The 25,451-nt window shown below is 37.8% G+C and overlaps 2 protein-coding genes across 2 annotated transcripts in view; both read right to left on the bottom strand.

Annotated features, from left to right (window-relative positions):
• Nucleotides 1-8,420, bottom strand: part of LOC308552029 (pregnancy zone protein-like) — a 45,645-nt gene extending 37,225 nt beyond the window's left edge. The window contains exons 1-2 of the mRNA XM_081126998.1: nt 8,244-8,420; nt 777-960 (exon numbers count right to left, since the gene is read on the bottom strand). Coding sequence (XP_080983124.1) covers nt 777-960; nt 8,244-8,329 — 270 coding nt within the window. The 5' untranslated portion in view covers nt 8,330-8,420. The remainder of the gene's footprint in view (nt 1-776; nt 961-8,243) is intronic.
• A 6,517-nt stretch (nt 8,421-14,937) lies between these two features.
• Nucleotides 14,938-25,451, bottom strand: part of LOC308552018 (pregnancy zone protein-like) — a 42,779-nt gene continuing 32,265 nt past the window's right edge. Inside the window, exons 20-36 of the mRNA XM_081126976.1 lie at nt 25,295-25,421; nt 25,004-25,125; nt 24,745-24,796; nt 23,540-23,623; nt 22,591-22,767; nt 22,221-22,308; nt 21,469-21,625; nt 21,023-21,097; nt 20,556-20,733; nt 19,765-19,988; nt 18,706-18,924; nt 18,401-18,531; nt 17,678-17,768; nt 17,045-17,113; nt 16,584-16,686; nt 15,723-15,764; nt 14,938-15,101 (exon numbers count right to left, since the gene is read on the bottom strand). Of these exons, the coding sequence (XP_080983102.1) occupies nt 15,079-15,101; nt 15,723-15,764; nt 16,584-16,686; nt 17,045-17,113; nt 17,678-17,768; nt 18,401-18,531; nt 18,706-18,924; nt 19,765-19,988; nt 20,556-20,733; nt 21,023-21,097; nt 21,469-21,625; nt 22,221-22,308; nt 22,591-22,767; nt 23,540-23,623; nt 24,745-24,796; nt 25,004-25,125; nt 25,295-25,421 (1,962 nt within the window). The 3' untranslated portion in view covers nt 14,938-15,078. The remainder of the gene's footprint in view (nt 15,102-15,722; nt 15,765-16,583; nt 16,687-17,044; nt 17,114-17,677; nt 17,769-18,400; nt 18,532-18,705; nt 18,925-19,764; nt 19,989-20,555; nt 20,734-21,022; nt 21,098-21,468; nt 21,626-22,220; nt 22,309-22,590; nt 22,768-23,539; nt 23,624-24,744; nt 24,797-25,003; nt 25,126-25,294; nt 25,422-25,451) is intronic.

The following is a 25,451-nucleotide window of genomic DNA, read 5'->3' as shown; positions in this document are numbered from 1 at the left end:
TGAGGAACAGCACAGTCTCCTCCCTAGACCCCTTCAACCATTACTATGTCATGCCTCTCCTTCACCTTCACCAAGGGCTAGGTAAGTATGAGTATTTCTCCAGGTATAAGAGTGAAGATATTAATATAAGATATAGGGGAACTCTATCAGTAGGATCAGCCATCAGTGGAACCCAAATGCCCATGTAGCTCATCTGGAACTCTATTTATTAAATTCTACTCCTTTTAACTGAATATATGTTTTCTGAAGGGATGGAGAGAAGCATCTCTGAAAAAGTATGGGAGACTATAGGAGCTGAGTATCCCAAGTTGGGCATCCTCACAGAGGTACTGGATATTTGCTTGGAGTACCTTGAAACATTTACACATTCTTAGGACAAAGACATGAAACATCCCACCACAAGAGGAAAATTTCTGCTACCGCTGTCCTGTCATGAGGTATTTGTATAATCTGTTTCTAGGCATTGCCCAACTCTGGCCTGAAGGAGATGGTTATATAACAAAGCTAGAAAAACCCCTCTAAATCATACAATGTCTGGGGCTAATACATTTTATTTTTTAGGAATTACATTGAACTTTGGCAACTAGAAAAATATTTCTCCTTTACTCTGGTGGAAAAATCCATGTTTTGTTCCTCAATAGCTAAAAACTCATCACCTTGGTTCTTTCTGAAGTCCTCGCTAACATTGTAAAGTCATTCTTTGGGATTGAACACTAGCTCTCCATTACCATGACTCAATATAATGTATCAAACAGGGACAGGCAGCTAGTACTCACAGTGAAGGAGAAACAGTGGAATAAGTCCTTCTTGGCCACCATGCCAGTGATGAGTCTCCTGTTTTCCCTGAGCAACTCCAAGGAAGCACTTACAGTCACTGTCTCATTTAGGTGGCTCAGAAGGAGACAGGCCTTCTCAGGGGTCTCAGTGTGGATTAGGGAGGAGACCAACACCATATACTGCCTGGTAAGGGAAGAAGGCTAAATCAGAGAAAAACAGAGGATAGCGAGCATTTTCAACCATAGTTGTGTTTTCCATAACAATATGTATTTATTGCTAGAATCAATAAATCTCCTCCACCCTATTGGCATAAGAATGATGATACATTTTACTCATCTGTAAAAGGCACACAGTCTATTGGAAGTGGACTTCGAAGAAGTTTCAATTTTATAGGCAGTATGTTTTAAAGAGCCTTAATATCTAAATTCTTGTACATATACTCATAAAAATACACATATGATAAACCATTGGTGATTACTCACTTTATAAAACAATTGACATTAAAATCCGTCTAAGTAAACATCACTTGTACATGAACACCATGACTGGATTTATACAAATTCAACTGAAAGAACTTAGTGAACATGCATCTTTTATGTAAAATAATACATACGTATATTGCAAATTAATTTTCTTAACAATGCTGAGAAAAGAACATTTATGCTGAGTTTATTAAGTTCCTCAGATATAGCCTAGCCAAAACTCAAGTTTTTTTATCAACAAGCTTTAATTTTTATCAGTAATTTGCATGCACCCACACAGCACGCAAGGACACTCAGCACTTGATCCCCATTGTCCTTCATTCTCACTCTTGAGGTAATCAGTCTTAATATCTTAGTTTTAATATTTCTACCATTATAAATATGTGCTTGTGTCAAGACTCTATCAGTGGATAAATTATCTTTTTAATTAAAAACCAAGTTTATATAATACATATTATTTTGCAGTGTTTTTTTAACTGAAAATTTTGAATTTATCTAATTATTCAGAGACATGAGACATTTTTTGTGTGAGCTTCACTTTCTCATCTTGACGTCACTGATGAGTTTTCTTTTTTCTATAATATGCCCATATTTTCCTGTCACAGTTCGATCTGTTCTTCAGGAAACTTTTCAAGTAACACCTTTCCTGTAACATTCAGCTCAATATAATCTGTCCACATTCTGAACCTCTACGAGCTGAAAGAGAATGTGTGTTCCCTGAGTATCTGCTACTTGCCAAGAATTGTGTTAAGCAGTCTCTGTATTAAGCCATTTAGTTCTCTCAATGAGCCTATAAGGTACACATACAGTATATCTTTCATGTTCATGAGAGCTAAAACATGAGATCCTCACTAATTCCTACATTTGAATATATAGAACAGTGAGATAAGATCTCTGCCCCCTCACTAAATCAATATATTTAAATAAAATGAAAATCCTCAAAATTTTAATGATCTCATGCCGTAGGTTTAAGTCATTTATTTATAGAGTATCTTTGCAATTAAGAAAAAAGAACTATTTTTATATTGTTTTGTTACTCTTTCCCTTCTACCACCAACATGAACACTTATCCTTAAAAAAAAACACCAGGGGGATTTGACATATGAAACGCAACTTTATTACTTTACAATGTCAGTAGGTGTGAAACTAGGAGTAGAGAGTAATAAAGACAAATTAGTTGTTGAATCTGGAAGTCAAGCTTTCAGTCTCTGCGTGGTCTGCTCTGGCCCAGTAGTCTTTCTGTATATGTTTAGATTCTTTCTTGGCAAATTTATATGCCATGAGTCTTTAGAGCCACTCTTAAACCATTAAAACCTCAGATTGGTTTATTGCACAAATGCCAATACTTTGTTCTAAAGCAGAGAGGCTCAGAGAAGTTAAACTACCTGTGGTCATTCAGATGGTACCTCTCATCGAATTCCTTTCTTGCATTTGGGTATCTCTGGTCTACTGAACATTTGCTCTTTCAAATACCTAACAAATAATAAAAATTTAATTTTCCCAACAACAACAGCCTTCTACAAGCTTGCTGCATTGATAGGAGTAAAAACAACCATATGGGAGCGAGCAGTTCCAGTGCCCATTTCTATACACCTTTCTCCTATTCTGAATTGTGTCCTGAGCTCTTTCTATCCAACTCAGGAAGAACAAACTAGGGTCAAACTTCTAGGATGATCAAATTTTCTCTGAAAATTATTTTCCCCCCAAACTCCTAGTTAAACTCATCATTTGTTAGTAGCTCCAGATTATGGTTAGGAAGTAGAAGATAATGAATTTTATCTGAGTGACCCATTCATTGGTCTATTGCCTTATCTCCTCCCCCTCCCCAAGTTGATGTGTAATATTATTCTCTGGACTCTGCTTACATATGAGACTTAAAGACTACTTTAACCCTTCATTTCCAAAGGCTTTATATATTTTAAAAGCACTTTATTGAGGTATGATTGACACACAAAAAGCTGAACATATTTAGTATATACTACTTGATTAGTATGTAGTTAGTACCTACCTGTGAAATCATCAGCACAATCTTTGCTATAAACATCCATCATTTCCAAAAGTTCCCCCCTTTCACCTATTACTATTGTTATTATTGCTATTATTATTGTAATGGGAACACAACATAAGATCTACCCTTTTAGCAATTTTTAAGTATGCAGTACAGTATTAACTGTAGGCTCTATAAAAAAATTATCATTTTTTTATCTCCCCATCCACTTTCACCCCTAGTTTTTTTATATTAATAGGAAAGAAATAGTCAGTATATTATAATTTTATTCCATATACTACTTTTGTTGTTATTATTAACCTGAGACCACAATTAAAAAATTAATTCCACATATATTTGATATTTCAAAAAACTATTTTGCAAAGGTTTAGTTAATATTCATTTGACAAATATTGGAATTGAGACTCATCAAGGTTGAGTAATTTGCCCAATATTTCACTTGTACTGAGCAAATAAAATGTTTTAATGTATTACTTAATCATGAATGTTTGCATTTTAAATGTTTGCCTTTGTAGGAGTGGTTAAATTTTGAAAATATTAAACTGATGCTTTTTTTTTTTAGCTTTCCCCCCAACACCATTTATCTCCTCTATGCCCTCTTACACCTCTACCTCCCTGCCCCTACCATCACCACATTGTTACCCGTGCCCATGAGTTCTTTTAGTTTTCTTTATTTTTTACAGTTGTGAGTATACAAAACACAGTTTATTCTTGTATTATTATTATTTTAATTGATCTTTATTGTTGAAAGTATTACAGGTGTCCCATTTTTCCCCCCAATTGACACCCTCTACCTCGCTCCCACCCCCTCCCCAGGCCTTCACCCCATTATTGTCTGTGTCGATGGGTTCTGCATATATGCATATAACTTCCTTGGTTAATCTCTTCCCATCCTCCACCCCCCTTCCTCTTCCCTCTTCCGTCTGAAATATGATTGTCTGTTGCATGTGTCAATGTCTCTGGATCTATTTAGTTTGTCAGATTGTTTTGTACATTAGCTTCTTCTTAAAGAAGACCCTTCAACATTTCCTGTAGTGCTGGTCTGGTGGTGATGAACTCCTTTAGCTTTTTCTTGTCTGAGAAGCTCTTTATCTGACCTTCAATTCTAAATGATAGCTTCGCTGGGTGGAATAATCTTGGTTGTAGGTTCTTGTTTTTCATCACTTTGAATATTTCTAGCCACTCCCTTCTGGCTTGCAAAGTTTCTGCTGAGAAATCAGCTGATGGTCCTATGGATGCTCCCTTGTAGGTAACTAATTGCTTTTCTCTTGCTGCTTTTAAGATTCTCTCTTTGTCTTTAACCTTTGGCATTTTCATTATGATGTGTCTTGCTGTGGGCCTCTTTGGATTCCTCTTGTTTGGGACCCTCTGTGCTTCCTGGACTTGTAAGTCTATTTCTTTCCCCAGGTAGGGGAAGGTTTCTATAATTATTTTTTCAAATAGATTTTCAATTTCTTGCTCTATTTACTCTCCTTCTGGCACCCCAATAATATGAATATTGGGCCTCTTGAAGTTGTCCCAGAGGCTCCTTATGCTATCTTCATATTTCTGGATTCTTTTTTCTTTTTTCTTTTCTGGTTGGGTGTTTTTTGTTTCTTCATGTTCCAAATTGCTGATTTGATTCTCAGTGTCCTCTACTGTTGATTCCCTGTAAATTATTCTTTACTTCAGTTCATGTAGCCTTCATTTCTGATTGGTACTTTATTAGGTCATCGATGGTCTCACTTGTTTTCTTTATAGTCTTACTGATATCTTTGAGCATCCTTATAACCATAATTCTGAACTCTGTATCTGTTAGCTTGCTTGGATCTATTTCATTTAGTTCCTTTTCTGGGTAGATTTCTTCTGTTCTTTCTTTTGTGACATGTTTCTTTGCCTCCACATTTTGGCTGCTTCCACGTGTTTGTTTCTATGTATTAGGTAGAGCCGCTATGTCTCCTGTGATTTGTAGAGTGGTTTTGTGTAGTAGGTGTCCTGTAGGGCCCAGTGGCTCAGCCTCCCCAGTCACCTGAGCTGGGCCTTCTAGGTGCTCCCCTGTGTGGGCTGTGTGCACTGTTCTGTTGTAGTTGAGCCTTGGTTGCTGTTGGCCTCACTGGGAGGAATTGACCCCCTGGCCAAATGGCTGTGATGACTAGCTACAACTACAGCCAAAGAGCTGCTGTGCTGGAGACACCCCCATGGAGCAGGATTTACTTCAGTGGAGCTTTGGTGTTCACCAAGTGTGTCCCTTGAGTGTGTCACTCGTGGATGTGGTAGGGTTGTAATCCAGCGTGGTCGAGTCTGACCACCAGGTGCACTGTCTCTGGGGCCTCCTGGGAGGTGCCAAGTCAGCCTGTGCCAGTGCCTTGCCCAGGGCCACCCAGCATGAGCTACACAGCAAACCGTAGTTGGCTGCTACTTGTGCTGGGCTTGGAGGTGTCCAGGAGAGGTCAAGCTATGCACCAATACAGGCTGCCTCTAGGGCCAGGCCTGGGGCCACTTATCAAGCTCTATGGGACATGCTGCTTCTTGTTTGAGAGATTTTAGGAAAGTCCTAAGCATGAGGCTCGAGAGGCCACTTGCACAGAAAAGCCCCTGGAAATGGCCTGGATGAGCTGCAGGTGGGGAGGGGCGGGGCCTCCAGGAATCATGGGGCGGGGCCAAAGGTGTGAGTCAGGTGCTGGCGACTCAAATATGGCGCCTGCCTGCCGGTTGTGTGTGGGGAGGACTCACCAAAGAAGCAATGGCCTCTGCCAGCCCTTCTGCCTGGGAGGAAGCGGCCCCTCCAGCTCTCGCCCGGATCTCAGGCAGGTTAGTTCCTCCCCGAGTGTCCCGGGTCCTTTCAGGCTGCTGCCCGGCGCTGGGCTCAGAGGGAGCGTCCGGGTGAGTCCATGCGCCGGCCCTTGAAGAGGAGCTCCTGGGGCTCCCGCAGCCTCCGCGACCCTCAGGGACGGTCCCGGCTGGTTTCACAGCCCGGAGTTGTGGGGACGTCTCTTCCCGGCCCTGGAGCCCTGGGCTGGGGGCCTGCTGTGGGGCTGGGACCCCTCCCTCCTCCGGGAAACCTCTGCTGTGGAGATTCCCTCCCGGGTTTACCCCGTGGCACCGGGTGTGGGCCCGCGGCCGCGTCTCCAGGATTCAGCCCCGATCCGCCCACATCTGCGCCCCTCCTATCGGTCTCGATGCTCCTTCAGCTCCCTGGTTGTGGGGCTTCTGTGCAGCCGGATCTCAGGAGGCTCTGAGTGATGGTGGTTCTGTATTTTAGTTGTAATTTTGATGTGGTTGCGGGAGGCGGCGGGTGCAGCTGTTACCGGAGCCGCCATCTTGTTTCTCCTCTGGTTCTTTTAATTTTCTGTTTTCAGCATGTTCCTCAGTAACATCCATTTCTCTGAAGCTTACTGCCCCAAGGCAGGGGAGAACTGGGTCTCTAGGCTGTAGCTCTCATTGATCACATCTAGGGCTAAGGCTGCAAGGTTAAGGTGAAGTTTTCTACATAGTGAGATGAAAATATTTCTTCTGTTATGACAGCTAGGCCGTGAGGCTTGTTGTTCTTTGTTAAATGGTGGGAAAGGTGTAAAGTAATGGTTTTCAATGGCAGAATAGTTCTCTGTTGTGTTGGACTGAAAATACAGACTGCTTAACATTTCAACCCCAACAAATGCCCTTTGCTCCTCCTCGTCAGCCTGTACTCAGAAGACTGAAGGGCCCTCACATATTCCCAAAGGCTCTGTGAGCGGGATGCAGTAATGCAACGGAAGATGGCACCATCCACGGTTGTAGATGAGGTAGAAGAAGAATGAGAGACAGATGCACCCTTCTACTGGTTACTGGGAAACTGAAGAAGGTAGGAACTTGAGTTGCTCAGAGTTCTGATTTCTGCCTCCTGTACTTGGGCCAGGAAAGGACCAACTGTGTTAAGTGGATAAAGGTAACACACAGGGCAGAAGGTCCCTTTACCCTTCTCCCCATTTAGTGCTTTGGAGGCTGCTCTGTAACAATCTGGGATATAGCTACATCAGAGTCATCTAGCAGAACAGTGCAGATAGGCAAGGGAGGACTAGTAGCTTAACTGCAGTGCCTATGTGTTGGTATTGAACTCAAGAACTTAACAGTTTTTCAGAAGGAATGTAAAAGCGGCTGAGTTGAGGCCAGAGGCCTCAAATGGGTGGACTGGCAAAAATGATCCTGCAGGAGAGGCTGTGTTTGGAACAACAGCCATAGAATTGGAGGCAGATTGATGTGGAAAGCTGAGAGTTTCATGTGTTAAGAAAGAGCTGAAGTGAGGCAGAGTCAGCTAGAGAGAACTTCTGGAACTTCTTGGTAAAGGGACCAAACCGAGAGAAACTATACGGCTAAAGGCTCAAAAGATAAATGTTAGCAGGTAAGGAGAAACCCTATTGGCCAAGAAAGATGAAGAGCTCAGAGGCCAAGGACCCTGAGCCTTCTCCACCAGTAAGTAAGTAAGCAATGGAGATCGCATTCTTATAGACACTTCCCTGGAGAGGAGCTGGGGACAAGTAGAAGAGAAGTTCTACAGTTTTTGGATTTCACCAACTTATAACTGAATAAAGTTAAAATTACTGTTCCCCTGCATTGACCATTCACGGAAGACTCAATAAGTTATTGAAAAATAAAGGAGCTGTATTTTCTCTATGCATGGGATCTATAATGTGAGTTAAATTGCACCCCACTGTACACTTTAAATATTTTTATAGTTAATGCTTTCTATCCAAAAGAATGAGTCTGTGAAGGTGGAGTTTCAGTTGGTATTGAAAGCATGCTTCCTAGTGATGACACTGTGTTGATAACTATTACTTTAAGAGTACAGAATAAACAAAAAGAAAAACCTATTAACTATGTATGATTAATCTCTTATGACTAGGAGGCGTCTTAAGGAATGGAAAGGCAGCATTTAATAGGAAAGACAAAGCAAAGATATAAAGGAGAGACTAAAAGACTAAAAGAACAGACTTGAGGAAAGGACTTTGAGTGAGACTTACGGTTCTGCAGAGCTTGAAGCATTGGTAGAAAACAGGACAAGGATAAGTAGCGTGAGGCCTGACTGAGGAAGTCTGTCTTTCCCCATGGTGAGGGACAAATCTCAGGGACTGTATTGTGCTTAACTTCCTGCCTTCAGCCTGCTCCCTGAGATCTCTCAAATTTACCAGGCTTTATATGGCTGTGGTTTGCAAAGTCCACCCCAAGGCTTCCAAATAGATCTGAGTTGGGCACGAACTCCCTAAAAGGGTGGTTGCTCTCAGTGATTGCCTCATTACTATCAAGGCTGAGTATTTGTTTTCCAAGGGAAAAAAAGAGAGTAGTTTTGTTTTACAATGCCTGGTTATTTTTTTTCTTTTCATCGTGCAAAATAGAATAGTGAAAGAAAAAACCTGAATTGTGGTAAAGTCTGCAGGAAGTGAATTTTTTCCTTTATTTATGACATTGAATCTGAAAAACAAATAACACAATACAACTTTTTCTATAGCAGGCATATTTTTAGCAATTTTTTATTTAAATGTAATTCACATAACACAAAAGTCACCATTTTAAAGTGTAAAATTAGGTTATTTTTAGTATTTTCACAGTGTTATACAACCATCATCACTATCTAATTGTTGAACATTTCATTACCCCCAGAACAAATGTTGTACCTGTTCCCAATTCCTTCCTCCCTCAGTCTCTGATAACCAATAATCTATTTTCTGTCTCTATGAATCTGTCTATCTGGGTATTTCATATAAATAAATGGAATAATACCATAAGTGGCCTTTTGTGTTTGGTTTCTTTCACTTAGCTTTATATTTTCAAGGTTCACCCATGTTGTTGCATGTATCAGTATTTTTTTATATGGATGACAATTATTTCATAGTATAAATGTACCATATTTTGTTTATTCATCAATTGATAATTGTTTTCACTTTTTGGCTATAATGAATAATTCAGCTATATAATAGTTCAGTTCATATAATGAACTGTTGTGTAAAACTTTTTGTGTGACTATGTTTTCAATTTTCTTGGGTATATAACTAGGAGGGAAATTGCTGGGTCATGTGGCAACTCTTGTTTAAAATTTTGAGGAACTGCCCGGCCGGGCGTGGCTCAACAGTTGAGCGTCGACCTAGTATCCAGGCGATCAGGGTTCGATTCCCGGTCAGGGCACATGCCTGGGTTGCGGGCTGCAGCCGATCAATGACTCTCTCATCATTGATGTTTCTGTCTCTCTCTCTCTCTCCCTCTTCTTTCCTCTCTCTGAAATCAATAAAGATATATTTAAAAAAAAAATTTTTTTTTGAGGAGCTGCTAAGCTGTTTTCCACAGCAGCTGCAGATTTTTACATTGCCACCTGAAATGTTTGGGACTTCTATTTTCCCCCACATTTTTGCCAACACTTGCCATTCTCTGTTATTTTGTTTGTTTTATTATACTAATCCTAGTAGGTATGAAGGGGTGTCTCACTGTGGTTTTGATTTTGCATTTCCTTCATTAGTGATGTTGACCATAGTTTTAGGAGCTTATTGGACCTTCAGTTTTAGTCTATTGGTCTATAGGTTTACCCTTTTTCCAGCACTGTACTGTCTTGCTTACTGTAGTTTTGTAGAAAGTTTTAAGTAAGGAAGGGTGAATCCTCTTTCTTTGTCCATTTTTTTTCAATATTGTTTTAACCATTCTGCGTTCCTTGCACCTCCAAAGGAATTTTAAAATGAGCTTGTCCATTTTGGAAAGAAAGATGAAATAAGAAGTCGTGAAGGTTTTTAAAAATCTAAACCAATATTCTGTAAAAAAGCTTCTGGACAGAAGTCAATTATGTGGTCTTAATGTTTGCTCAATACTGAAGGCTCAAACTCAAGAAGTCTACATAGCTAATTAACCCTCCTATGTACCTATGGAAACAATTAGGCCAAACCTAATTAGACTACTACCTTCTTTTAAAAAAAATATAGAATAACCTTTGGAGAGAAGACTGTCAGAAAAATTATCAGGAACTCAGAAATAAAACAAAATAAAGACTAGCACATTCTTTTAATATAACTTTGGGGAAAGGGCCACTTAAGGGTTATCTAGAGAATAGACATAGTTCATTTAATTATTTATTACAAGTCAAAGTTTCCAGACTTAATGAAGTTACTTTTGATTTTTGTCAGGTACACATACAAATAAAACTAATTTCTGTCCAGTGGAACAGATAACCCTAAAAATTTTATGGCATATTTTACGTTAATTTTATATTTAACCCATCACTCTTATCCTAACAGTTTTTCTAGATGCTCTTTGAAATGGTTACTTCATTAATTGATAGGTTACACTAAAGAAATCTTTGACATCTGTTCATTTTAAATTTTCCAGGGAATATAAATTTTCATATATATATGAACCTAGCGCAGTTAATACTATCCACCTGTGAGTCCCACTATGAATTATACAATATTTTATAGAAAAAGTAATCTCTAGTCCTGGCCAGATAGCTCAGTTGGTTAGAGTGTTGTCCTGATGTGCCAAGGTTGTGGGCACGATCTCTGGTCAGGGCACATACAGGAATCAACTAATGAATGCATAAATACGTGTACCAACAAATTGATGTTTCTTTCTCTATCTCTATCTATCTATCTATCTATCATCTATCATCTATCTATCTATCTATCTATCTATCTATCTATCTATCTATCTATCTATCATCTATCTATCTATCATCTATCTATCTATCATCTATCTATCATCTATCTATCTATCTATCTATCTATCTATCTATCTATCTATCTATCTATCTATCATCTATCTATCTATCATCATCTATCTATCATCTATCTATCATCTATCTGATCTATAATCTATCATCTATCTTATCTATCATCTATCATCTATCTATCTATCATCTACCATCTATCTATCAACACCTATCTATCATCATCTATCTAAAACCATTAAAAAAAGAAAAAGTGATCTTTTACTCTAAAAAATTTGACAAAGACATTCCCTTTTGTTTTCAATTTTTTTCATGCCTGGTACCAAGAAAAAATTATTTTTATATTCAGCTGCTCAGTGCCAGTGAAGAGAGAATTTGGGATCCAAGTGTTATCCAAGAGTATTGATGATGAAAGTCGTTTGCATGGTTTGTATATTAACAGACTTTGAGTAATCAGAGGTCATTTACTGGACATGACAGGCTTCGTTTTTATCAGATTAAGTACACTTTACACTGGCACAGATTTTCTCAGGCAAAACTTCGTTCAACAATAACTTGAATCCTTGCAGAACTTTTGCCTTTGGTGCCTTGAAGAGTCTTAATTTTAATGTCATCTTGTTAATTCTGATTCTTAAATTCTAGAAGAAAAACACCTGAGAATATTAAATGAAAAGCATAAAAATATTTCTCACACTCCTTATATTTTTAAAATGACTAAGAAGAAAGGTCTTCAATAATACTTCTACTTTGTATTAAATACTTATCAAACATTCCTTAAGGGTATGTACCAGAACAGATTAAAATCTACAAATCAACCTTTTCACCCAAACATGCATTGAAGCCCAGCAACAGTAATGACTCATGGATTTATTTATTTTTATTATAAATTATTCCATTTTTCTTATGACCACAGGAGAAATGAACAAGAAAACTCCCTGGAGAACTTTAACAACAGGAAGAGTTTCATCACTTTCTGAGAAAGCTATAAGGATGGCAGAGGGCTAAAAGCGAAAAACCGACCCATAGTTCAGATTTTATTTGTTTGTTTGTTTGTCTTTAGTTATGGGACAAGACATTTTCATTATTGAATAAAATGGTATGGAAATACATGAAACAAAATGAAAATTCCTTGCTTTCTCCTTCCTCTGCCCAATCATTTGGGACCTTCTCACTTATTTGTCCTGATTTAAAAGACAAAGAAGAATGAACTAAGTAAACTGGGCTAATGAATGAAAACATTATTTTAATCAGATATTATAGTAGATGCTATAACAAACTGCATGGCTTAACACAAGGGAAATTTTTTTTTTCTTAGTTCTGGAGGCTAGAAGTAAAAAATCAAGGCATTGTCAGGGCCATACTCTAAGGGGAAATCCGTTCCATGCTTTTCTCTTGGCTTCTTTTGTTACCAGCAATCCTTGGTGTTCCTGTCTCTGCCTCCGTCATCACATGACATTCTCCCTGTGTCTGACACCGTCTTTCTTCTGCATGTGCCTGTCTCCATGTGTTCTTTCCTCTTATTGTAGGACAACAGTAATATTGAAAAAGGACCCATCCTACTTCAATATGACCTCACCTTAACTTAGTCTTTTTTTTTTTTTAAACAGTTTTCTCATCTTTTTTTAATATATCTTTATTGATTTCAGAGAGAGGAGAGGAGAGGGAGACAGAGAGATAGATAGAAACATCAATGATGAGAGAGTCATTGATCGGCTGCAGCCCACAACCTGGGCATGTGCCCTGACCGGGAATCGAACCCCGATCGCCTGGATCCCAGGTCGACGCTTAACCACTGAGCCACGCCCAGCCGGGCTTAACTTAGTCTTAATTGCATCTGCAAAGACCTTATTTCCAAATAAGGTCACACTCATGGGTACCAGGGTTAGGAATTCAACATATCTTTTAGAGGGACAGCATTCAACCCACAACAGAGATAATTTGTATTTACCCTTTTAAAAATTTTTTCTTTACTGTTGAAAGTATTACAGATGTCCCCTCTTTTCCCCCATTGATCCCCTCCCCTCTGCACCTCCCCCCCACCGTATTTACCCTTTTGGTGATGGCTGATAGCTAGTTAGAGGCAATGATTTTCCTCGTAGAGCTCAGTGAATGCATAAAATGCACTTTTATAGTCCTAATAAATAACCAAAATTCCTTTTCCCCTCATTTATGTGACTTTGGAAAAGTATGCACAGCTTTTCCACAGAGTATTTGTAAAACATTAAGCAATAAGTCTGGTTTCAGTGAAAATGATCTTTCTAGCAGCTCATTTTCTGTATGAGTGTATGCTAATACCTTTGTGTGACTCAGTTTCTCCTCTGTCTACCTGTGGGAATATGCTCACTTAGGCACTGACCCATTTAATCACTCCTTTGAGTGCCTGCCCTATTCCCAGCACTGTGTTGAGTGAGCAGGCTATAGACATAATTAAGATACAGGTTTGGCTGTTAAAGAGATTTGAGTCTATAAATTAGAGGGAAATAAGCAATTTTTAAAAGTGTGGGATTGTGTATGTGTGGGAGAGAGATGTGTGTGCTAAAACATTTGATGTAGGCTGGGGAGCCCAGTTCTGCACACATGGGCTGTGCATCTGGAGATCAGCAGAAACTTCCTTTTTTCTTCCCATCATTGCCTAGCAGATAAACTCTCATAATGCTACTTTGATATACTCTCTTGCTAAAATTTTTTCAATGGTTTCTATCAACAAATAGGAAATATTGTTTTAGTCTATAGGTTGTAATTTTATTTTTGTTCATCTCTTTAAATTTTTTCCATGTATACATTATTTTATGCTTTCAACTTACCTTACTTTGTATGTCCATAAAGTTCATCTTTAATTTTAACTTTGCAGTTCAGTGCACATTCAGAAATTAAGTCAGAATTAGAATTCACTTCATGTGAACTGAATAAAGGTAAAATATGCCTAAACAAGAATGATTAAATACTGTAAAATGTTGACATTCATAATCATTATAAATGCATTCATTTTCAATGCTGTACTAAACAATACCCAATATGACTATGTGGGTAATTAACATGATAAATGGATTTCAAAGTTTTACCTGGAATAAATAATGAGCTTAGTAGTGCAAAGAAAACATGAAAACAGAAACAAGGAGTCTATGAAAAAATAGACTAATCAATGGAATAGAATAAATCACTCAGAAACAAGCCTTAGAATGCATGGTAATTTAATGTGTGATAAATGAGGCACTTTTTATTAGCAGGGAAATATATAATTGGTCAATAAATGAAAATGGGATTATCAGAAAGCTCCATGATAGGAAAAGTTATTTATTTATTTATTTATTTATTTATTTATTTATTTATTTAATTTTAAGTATTTTTTTATTGTTGACATTATTATAGATGTCCCCTATTCTCCCCATCCCTGAAAAGTCCATTTAGCACATAACAGACAACAAAATAATTTGAGATGGAATTAAATGTCAAAACTTGAACCAGGACTTTTGTTCTTACACGTGCAGGATTTCTTCACCTCAAAGGTTTCTCTAATGCTGTCCCTTTATAGGCACACCCTTTCCCCTGACTCTGTCATTTATAACCCTTGGGAATCACTAATTTGTTTCTTTAGTTCTGTAATATTGTCATTTCAAGAATGTTATATAAAAGGAATTATACAGTATAACCTCTTGAAATTGGCTTTAATTTCACTTAGCATAACGTTTTTGAGATTCACCTAACTTGTGTATATCAGTACTTTGCTTCTTTTTATTGCTGAGTAGTATTTCGTGGTATGAATGTAGCACAGTTAGTTTAATCATTCACCTATTGATCGGCATTTTAGTTCTTTCAATACTTAGAAACTGTGTGTGTTTTCTACCTGCCTGTGGGTTACTTGAACATTTTTTGCAACTCCATTTTATCTCTAGTGTTTTTGAATCCACCTCTTTGTATAATATCATAGTGTTTTAAAAAACACTATGGGGAATAGATACATATTTCAGAAAAGAAGTATAACACTGATAAAGAACAAAAGAAAAAACAGAATTGTAAATGTCATAAATTTATTCAACATACAAATTTTATCTATTTCCAATTTCTGTTCCTTCTTTCTCCATCTTCTCTCCTGATAAGTCTTTGTTCTTCATTTTTGGAGAAGTCCACTTGATGAGGCCCATAAGTTTCCATTTTCAAGCATTTCCATGTTCAGATTCTAAAAGGAAAGGTAGAAATATTAGGGAAATTCTGTCACCTACTAAAGGAATAATTTTTCATATTTTAATTATAAATATTTGAACTTAATATAGTTTAATTATTTTTAATGATAGAGCAGTTCTCAGTTTTTAAAATATATTTTAAAGTAGAGGATTGAAGGTCTCACAACAAGTGTTCTATTGTCAAAGACGAAGCCTGTCAACTAGTCTAGAGGAAGGTCTTGTAGATCATCTCTCATGCTATGCTATATGGATAGTTACAGTGAAAAGTTTCCTGGTATAAGTTTAGAAACATTCTAGAAAGGTCATGGGTGATAAATGTATTACCACTAGGTACAGAATATAAACTAAGTATTAGAGGATTTGTTTTTATATGTGGCAAATTACTGAATTCATCTTTAAACAAGTTATCGCAGACACCAGTTATTATACTTCACTTGCACTTTTTTCTACTGATAAATTCTATAATACATTTGAAATAGTTTAATTCATAAATGATACACTAGGGGGGCGTTTATAATATGTTGAGGATATATTCAAGAAGAAGCAACATCATGCAGACAACAGATATTTATTCGTTTTCTCTATGTTGGCATTAGATTTTTCTGTTTCTACTTTACCAGCACTGCAAGGAGCATTGTACTCTTCAATGGTGAATTCCTCTGAAACACAAAAATGAGACAGAAAGATGAAGACATTCAGTAAAGGCCCATGGGCAGTGAATTATAAATACACCGTGTCATGTAAGCTCAAAAGAAAGTATCAAAACAGTCATGGAGCTAATAAGAGTGGCTTCCTTCTGTACTAAGCCATCTGGGACTGGGGTGGAGGGTGACGAAGAGAAGATTGGGCTTGGGTACAGAATGGAGGGGCAGGTTTCACAGATGGAACTGTCTCTATCTACAGAACACTGGAAAGGCTTTTTTCACAGCTCTGTTTTTCTCACTGGAGTTGTACCTTCCTCTCTGAGCCTTCCCTTAATCTAAGAAGCAGTATGGTTTTAACACTACTAGCATGCTATGATGATGGTAAGTTTCTAGTTCAAAGTTATGAGTAAATGGAAGAATTTCCCAGTATTGTTTCAAAGTTTACCAAATTTTGTGGGACTATCCAAGGTAGAAGTCAAAAAAACAGACCAAATTTTAGGTCTCATATCACATATCAGTACTGAAATGTAGTTTTTTGTTTATTGTTACTCTTCTTATTTTCCTGGAATAATTCATTCCAGGGCAAACAAATTTATAGGGGAATTTAGAAAGAACTCATCCTCTTATTGTTTCAAGATCAGTTTATAAGGATGGTTCTAAGACTTGTTTAGGGGCCACATGAGAGGTACAAGAACATGATTATTTGGTGTCCATAAACTCACTCTTTCTTCCAGGGACAAATTGTGGAGTTTTGTTTTTGTTAAGGTGACCCTTTACTAGGTTAGTCTTTTTTTTCTCTCCCCCCAAAGTTCAGCTTGTCTGAATCCCACTCACCTGTCTCATAATAATCATAGGCTTTCACTGTAGCTGGTTTCAAATTCTCTACTTGGATGTCTTGTTCCACTGAGAAGTAGAAACTCTGGGCTTGTTTGGTTAGCTGGAGAGACAGAAAAACTAAATTAAAGTGGAAGATTAACTTAGTTACTAATTGTCATCCCCTCTTCTGAAGATATTATCAAACCCTGTAGCTATGCTATCCATTTATAACAAAAACATATGTAAGGAATGAGGCATTTTGGGACTTGCATAACACACTCAATGACAGATGAAAGAGGCAATTCTATGGACAAATGAAGTAAACTGACACTTGATGACCAGTCCTGGCTTCGTTTCACTACATAATTATTTTCTTCTCCCTCACCTGTGTATGTGAAAAACACTATTTGAAATCTGTCCTGGTTTGTGGGAACCTCTAGTAGTTCTCCCAGATCTAGCAGAGTCACAGAGAATCTTACCTTTTCAAAGTAAACCAGGACATGGTTGGTGCTCACTTCAGTCCTCTGGATCTGAGACCTTTCTTGGAGCTGTTGACCAGGAGGACATGACAGAGATACAGATGAAGGAATTTCAGGCTGAGAACACTTTTTAGGTATTTATAATCTCAATGGCTGCTCAGAAACATCCAAACTGCCATTTTGATTTCTTGAGAATATATCATAGCATTTCACATATATCACAGTTGTTCGTATGGAAAAATAATACAATAATAATAATACAAGAATAAACTCTATTTTGGATACTCACAGCTATAAACCTACTTCTGCCCCACCTTGTATGTATATACATATATATATAATATATTCTCCCTTTTTCTTTTTATGTGTAGTTGGAAGATAATTCAGTACCACTTCACATACCCCTAGATGTCTCAGGGCCAGCTGGAACATTATGAACCATATTTATGAAATATGCCTTATACTTGGGACCATATACCAAAGATACCCACTATTAAAATGATGGAGAAACACGCTAAGGAGCATGTTAGAGGGAGTAAACCACTTGAAAATGGAATCAATAAAAGCAAACTGACCAGCATAAGTGGCAACATTGATCATGACTCTGTTATCTGTAAGGGACTTAGGGCTTACCTTTTTCACCGATGGCTTCACAGGTATGAAGCCGGATACCATCTTTACATCAACAATGACCATGTTGGAGCTGGGTCGTTCCCCAGTATAACTGTGAAGTCAAGGCATAGGGACAAGGCATTCAAACAAAATTCTTTGGAATTCATTCAGGATAGAAACCTTCCCTTCTCCTGCCCTATCCAGCGCGGCTCAGTTGGTTGGAGTGTCGTCCTGTACACTGAAAGTTCGTGGGTTCAGTTCTTGGTCAGAGCACATACCTAGGCTTCCGGTTCCATCCCTGGTTGGGGTGCATACGGGGGGCAAACAAATGTTTCTCTCTCACATTGATGTTTCTCTCTCCTTCTCTCTCCCTCTCCCTCCCTCGCTCTCTAAAATCAATGGAAACATACCCTTGGGTGATGATTAAAAAAACAAAAGAAAGAAATCTTCCCTTCTCCTTTACCTCTAGTGTTGCCCATCTCTATCAACCACTCAGCTTCTCCATCTCCTCTGTCTCTGCTATGGTTGTTTGGAAAACCCATATTTATGAAATTGCACTCTGCGGGTATGGCATTATATTCTCAATGTTAAGACTTTTCAGTAAGAGTGAAGAATATTTTCTTGTTAATAAATTTTGCAAGAATTCCATCTTCATTGTTTGACTTTGGATAATGGTGTTCCCCCACACAAGAAAATCAATTTTGTTATATTCTACGAAAGTTCTGGTAGCGATTTAGGATTTACCTAATGTTGATATGAATCTGGAATTTCCTGTGAGCATCTACTCCATCACAATTTTGGGGCAGAGTATCAACATTCAGAGTGAAGGGGACTTTCTCTTCTTTCTTGGGCAGGATGTTATATCTCAGGGATGTCTAAAACAAATTGGGAAAAAAAATCTTTTATTTTTGCACTCAAATAGTCTATCTCTTCTAGGTGATTCATACCTCCCCTTAGCACACATTTCTTTTTCTATTTTGAAATTCAAATCTAATTCTTGAGAATTTTCCCCCTAATTCGTAACATCCCCTACATCCTGGCAGTCTCACCTGGAGATACACACATCCTGACCCTGACACTGTTGTACTGTACTCCCCTGGAATCTCTGGCAATGCAACCTCCTGCAGCAATAGGCGATTGGCATCGTCTACTTGAAATTCTTCTGAGAAGGTCTCTGAAGACTTGACGGTGACTATAGCTGCTTTCTCCCTTTTACTGAAAGTTGCTGCTCCATATTTGGAGAGGGCTTGAAGAGCTACCACCGTATCCTGAAAAAGATGGGTGCAGAAATCACAGGAGAGGAAGGTAATACAGTCATACTAGATGTAATCCATATCAACATTACTCTCTCTCAGAATTATTTATTTATAAACATAGTTCATTAGCTGAATTTCAATTCAGCTCAGACATGGTTATTAATCATGAGCTATTCTAGGTACTCTGGGGGGAAATGAAGAAGTTTCCTCATTCAAGTAGCTTACAATATACATATGAAAATAAGACTTGAATATTTGACACAAAGCAGAGGTTATTTCAAAAAAATTTAAATTTATATAACAATATTTGTTGTAAAAATTCAGAGAAGGTTGAAGAAATTGGAGGTAAAATAGTAACAGAAGAAGGTGAGAACTATGGTTATCTCTGAATAATGACAAACGTTTATATAGACAGAAGATAGGCATCAGGGAGAATCAGGTGTGGGAAATGATGTAAGTGAAGACACAGAAAAAGAGTGAGCCAATTCCAGAAAAGTGAAGGGATCAGCCCAATTAGATAGAAATATTCATGTTTACTGAGGAGAGAGAATATTTTGTGTAAAATATTACATAATTTTAGTCTTTGGATGAAAAAATATGTTATCAGGAAAGTAACCTTATAAAAACATTGTAAAGATTAATCTACTTTACAGTTGAGAGCCACTAGGGAGAAAAGATATGGACAGAGCAATAATCCATACACAAAATAATGAGGCCAGAACTTTTGAGATGATGGAGGAATGGAGAAAGTAAGAATTAGAAACACTTTTCTATTATTCAACTCTTAGAATATGGTTGTGTCTACATATGTATTCATATATTTATTTTTCTTCCTAGAGTCTCTCCACAGACCTGAGTGGAAGAGAAGCCCCCGTTGGGGTTTTGTTGCTTGGTGATCCATTTCACAATACGTGAGGCTACAGACAGGTCTTCTGAAGATGGGGCAGGCTGGGTGGTAAGATAGGCAAGGAGCAAGTAGGATGTCATCTCCACTTCAGCAGAAGGAGCCCGAGGTTGGTAATAGAATGCTTTAGCTTCTTCAAGTTTCCCAGGACGTTGCCAGTGGATTGAGTCCTCTTTGAAATGAAAAAGGCACAATCTTAAGCTCAGAGAATGGTTTCAAAACCTAATTCATGACATCATTATAATTAGAGCTCACCTAAGTGAATTGGTATAAATGAAGTAAAAATATTAAGTAATCACCAATCCAGCAAATCTTTGCCAAGAAAGTAAATTAAGGTTCCAACAAATCCCATTGTGTCTTTCTGCTTATTACATACTTGTATGATATTAGAAGTTGGGCTGTATAGAGTCAATAAAGTGTAAAAATAATTCATGTTACCTAGAAAATTTTTTGATCAATGATAGTTATTCTTATTATCAATATAATATAAAATATAATATAATTAATAAACTAAAAAATTAATATAATATAATATAATATAATAATATAATATAATAATATAATATAATATAATATAATATAATATAATATAATATAATATAATATAATATAATATAATATAATATAATATAATATAATATAATATAAATGACATGATAGGTGTGAGTTCATCATGTCCTCTCCTTTCTTCTGATCACTAGTGATTTTTGGTAGTAAATTTTGCAGTAGCAGCTCTTACCTTCTTTCACAGCCTCTTTGTCCAGTGATTGAAGCAGCTCACTTCGCTTGGCCTGGTTTCCTGCTAGGGCAAATGCATAGGCTAATAATGCCTTGGTATAGACAAAACTTCCTTGGGCTTCTGAAGTGGACACCCATGCCCTTTCCAGGCAGAATAGAGCATTGCGGACAATTGGGTGCTATAAAGAAGATGAAAGGAGATCCTAAGATAGCAGAACCAAGCTAACAAACTGTTCCCAGGCTAATTCCTGATTAAAAGTCCCAATGTGCCTGTACAACCTCACAGATCGAATCAGAGAATAATTTCCTCTACAGCTTCCAAAACAATGTAGTCCTTTGTGTTCCAGTAAAATATATCAAAATTAAATAACACAAAACCACAACTCATTTCCTCAGAGATTCAGAGTTTCATGATTTTTTTTTCTTACATTTGTGAGAGGCAAGTATAGGGAACGTGCTAGTACATACAGTGACAGGCAGTGGCATCTCCAGCAGAGCAATGGTGATGTAGGCAGAGAGCGTCACCTCATCATCTACTCCACCCTGTAAGGATCAGAGGCAGAGATGCTGAAACACTCCAATGTTCATTAGCCAGAGTTGCTAGGTCTACATTTCCCCATGGGCATCTTCACCAGAAAGCATCTTTTCTTGAGTAATACTATTGGTTTTCCTCCACCCTAAAATTCTTGAATCTGTCCTAAATCCCTTTCCCTCACTTTTAGTAATGTATGGAGTTTTTATTGTACACTATTTTCATTTAATAAAAAACTGCTAATGAATGCTAGATTTCAGAAGCTGCAGCGTCTACCACCCTCCCTCAAAGCTATGCCACCAGGACTTGAGGAACCAGCAGGAGCATCATTGCTCTGACATATCACCATCTTTAGGATCTGGAACAATGTTAAAGGTATCACCTTAATGGCATTGTTTAGCAGTGATCCAGAGCGCTGGAAACAGCCATTTTCCTTTTGCTTCTGTGAGAGCCAGTTGAGCGAATTCATGATGTGTGAGTCCTCCACAAAGATGTATGACTGGGCTTGAGAAAAGGCCTTAAGCACGAATGCAGTGAGCCTGTCCAGCAAAGAAGAAACCGAGACGTGAGGACAAGCTCCCTTTGTGTACTGCCTCCAGCCACGATGCTCATAATCCAGTGAAGGGGATTATTGGGGCGAAATGATATTAGAATACTGAATATTCTCTTGTTTTTCCAACAAACATGAATCTCTTTTGTAAATCTTTCAATTTTATTGGTTTCTCCAGAGTTGATGCTTTTCACATTTTTTTCTCATGAAGTGCTGGAGCCTCCAAGCCTTCCTACCACCAAAATCATTTTCTAAATGATTTTACTGCGTCACAACTCCTTCTGTCCTTTCCAGGCTCCCATTTCTTATTGTATAATAGAGAAGCTCCTTCCTTGATCATTTCACGTTATGGCACTTTCTGCCTTATATTTCCATCTTGGGGATCCTTGTTTTACTGCCGTCTATTGTGCTATCAGAGAAGATAAGCTTTCACAGATGAATGGTGAGATCACCCAGTGTGATGACACACATGAGTTTTAAAAGGATAACAGATTTCCATAAAAGAACTCCAAATATGAAATAGCTATTTTCATAATTCTGAATATTATGGATCTATAAAAAACATATGGAAATAATTATCTTACCAAGTGTTTCCCTGACTTGTACCACCACGTTCCCCAAAGGTGCTGTATGAACCATCTCTGTGCTTATAATTCAACTGCCTTTGGTACCCTGAAGAAGAAGTTTTCATAGATTTATGAAATAGCAGAGATGCTAGATTATTAATCAGTCTTTTCCTCAAAACCTGTTGAGGAGTCATAGGCTCATTTGCTATTTTATTAAGATATCTCCAAGACTTAATGATGCCATTGAATTTTCTGACTGAGACATTTTATTGGATATCATAGCAACATAAATTATTAAATCTTAACCAAAGGGACACTGATTTGAGTTCACTGAAGGATATATTTAGGGACTAAATGTTTTGTTTCTCTTATTGGGGTAATCTCTTACCACTGATGAGGTGGCTAATGGCTTTGGACTTGATCTTCTCTGTCAGCTGTCGTGTCTCGTTCAGATAGTTCAAAACATAAATGTTAGGAACAAAAAGGACCATATTCTGCTCTCCACAACCATAGGGCATCTGGAGAAGATTCTGAAGATTTTGCATTGCAGAACCTAGTATATCACCTGGGGAATGAAAGACAGAAAAATCAGAGGAACTCAGAGTTTGTTTATGTTGGAATAGGAAGATAGATGCTGGCTAATTGAGAGGTCAACACACCTAGGGAGAGGACAAGAGAGCATAGGAGGTGAAGAAATACCAAAAAAAAAAAAAAAAAAGAGAGAAAAGTAGGAAAAGTAAAGTAGATGGTTCAAGGATGGAAAAAAACAAGGAAAAAACTGAATGGCAGGATATATCTTTTTTTTTTTAAAAAAAATCTTTATTGACTTCAGAGAGAGGAAGGGAGAGGGAGAGATAGAAACATCAATGATGAGAGAGTCATTGATTGGCTGCCTCCTGCACGCCCCCGACTGGGGATCGAGCCCACAACCCGGGCATATGTCCTGACTGGGAATTGAACCCCGATCACCGGGATCCTAAGTCGACACGCAACCGCTGAGCCATGCCCGGCAGGGCAGGATATATCTTTTTTGATGAGTGGCATGTCTGGTAAAAACCAACTATATTCTAATATATAGGAAGCATCGCCACATACTCAGTCCTTTGCAGGTGAGGATACAGAAAGATGACCCTTCTTACTTTTTAGAGCACATCAAGATATACAGCACAACATCTACTCAACCCCCTTTCTGATGAAGACAATGAAATCCTTAGCTTAGTGCACTTTCTCTGAACCCAGGGACTAGAGCCAGTGATCTCATTAACCATGGGTGGTGAGGGCCTATGCGCTAGAATTATGGAGACAGACAGTTGCTTTCTTTGGGCTGGGAGACTCACCCAAAACTGAATATGTTGCTCTGGCAGATCCTTCAACCACATTTGAAGGAACTTTTAGTGACAACTTTTCAGGTACTCCAGTTTCTAAAGAAAGAAGACATATATATATGTAACAGAGAGGAAAAAAGAGATAAATGTTCTATTTTTGTTTGAATATTTTTTTTATATGATCAAAATCCAACCTCTCATTTCTCTTGGCTCTTATGCAATGTCTTTGGTGCAATCCAAGTTTCTCCTAAAGTCATGAGTCATCTCACAATGTAGTTCCTATTAATCATCTATATTTGTGCTAACTTACTATAGATTTCCTATGTGCACACCTCATGGTTGACTTATTTCCTTCTATTCATTGTTTATGTTCATTTCCAATATTGTTAGTTTTTAAAATTACATTTATTCCATAAATATGCATGAAGTCTGTGCTATGTATAGGTTCTGTTTTAAGTACAATTATATAACAATTTTCAAAACAAACTCCTTGACTTCCTGGAATTTTCATTTTAATGAGAGTAACAAGGCAACAAATCAATATTTAGAATAATAGATGTTAAGTTTTGTAGAGAAAATTAAAGCAGAGTGAGTGTTTATAGAGGTGAACTAATAATAAAAAACAAATCAGGAAGTGCAGGGTGTGGGGAGGGGGCTACCTACTAAAAAGCTCATTGATAAACAATCATAGGTGACTTGAGACTTTAAGTAAGTCAGGGATTAAGATTTATAGATATCTCGGGAAGAGACTTCCAGGGAAAAGGAACAAAAAGTGAAAATACTCAAGATATTAGAACATGCTGGATGTGCTCCAAGAGCAGATTAGACCTAAAGTTCTTAAAACGATTGTTTAAATAAAAAACACGAGTGCATTTAAACTATTAGTTGAATAATAAATAATACTAATAGCACACAGATATTTCAGTATTTTGAAAATTGTTTAGAGAGAAGTTTGGGAAACACTGTTTTGTATTGGAAGGAATCTTGTCCCACAGTCATCAGCCTTTGTCTTTATTATCAGCCAAGATCTTTTCTTTTAACTTCTCTATGCCTTCATCAAAAAAAGGTTCTTCTTTATCAAATATCCTTAGATTTGTACATGGGAAAGTATACAATTTTTTTTCTCCTAGAGGACAACATGCCTCAAAGGTCATTTTATAACCGTATACTTTGGCAAGTGGCGAAACATGAGAATTTTGTCTATTTTTTACACTTACCCAGTGCACAGAGGAGTGTGTTGAAAGTTTCCTCCTTTTCTATTCCTTCAGGCTTTATATTGAAAGAAAGAATAAAAAAATAAAGTGACACTGAATGTATAAGAGAAAGATCAGTCACTCTTAAATAGAGGAGAAAATGTTAGTAAAAAATTGAGTTGTGGATACATCCATATTTTGGGGAATTAAACATCACTGCCACATAGATACTAGATAATACATTCTTATATAATACGGTCTCTGAGGAAGTATGTCTACATACCTCAACTAATAAGGGCTTGACTACAGTATCCTTCTGTCCAAGTGCGGGGACCTTGGGCACCTCACCGCCGCACAATTCCTGAGACTGCAGGGCTTCCGCGCTCGCTGTGAAATTCACCTTCCCTGAGGGATGAGATTCTTAAGGAGTTAACACAGTGATTCTATATTGAATGTTTCTCTTTTCTTTTTAAATTTGTCCAACATAGGTAATGGTTTTCTTTCAGTCGATCATTATTAGAGGAGAAAAAACATCTATTTGGGTCAGAGGGGAAAGCAAATCATCACCGCTCACCCAGTGACTTGAGGGTCACAGCCCAGGACACAGTTTTCCGCCCATTTCCACAGACGCAGTGAGATTCTTCCTTCTTCCTCACTGGGACAGCCAAGAAGGCAGGAGAGTCCTCCAGCTCCACGCTGACCTGTCCCCCAGACCCACCCACGAGTTTGAG

This window comes from Miniopterus schreibersii, assembly GCF_964146895.1.
Source record: "Miniopterus schreibersii genome assembly, chromosome: 2".
In the NCBI taxonomy this organism is placed as follows: domain Eukaryota; kingdom Metazoa; phylum Chordata; class Mammalia; order Chiroptera; family Miniopteridae; genus Miniopterus; species Miniopterus schreibersii.
The sequence above is the reverse complement of the archived record's forward strand: the minus strand, read 5'-3'. Positions and strand labels throughout refer to the sequence as shown.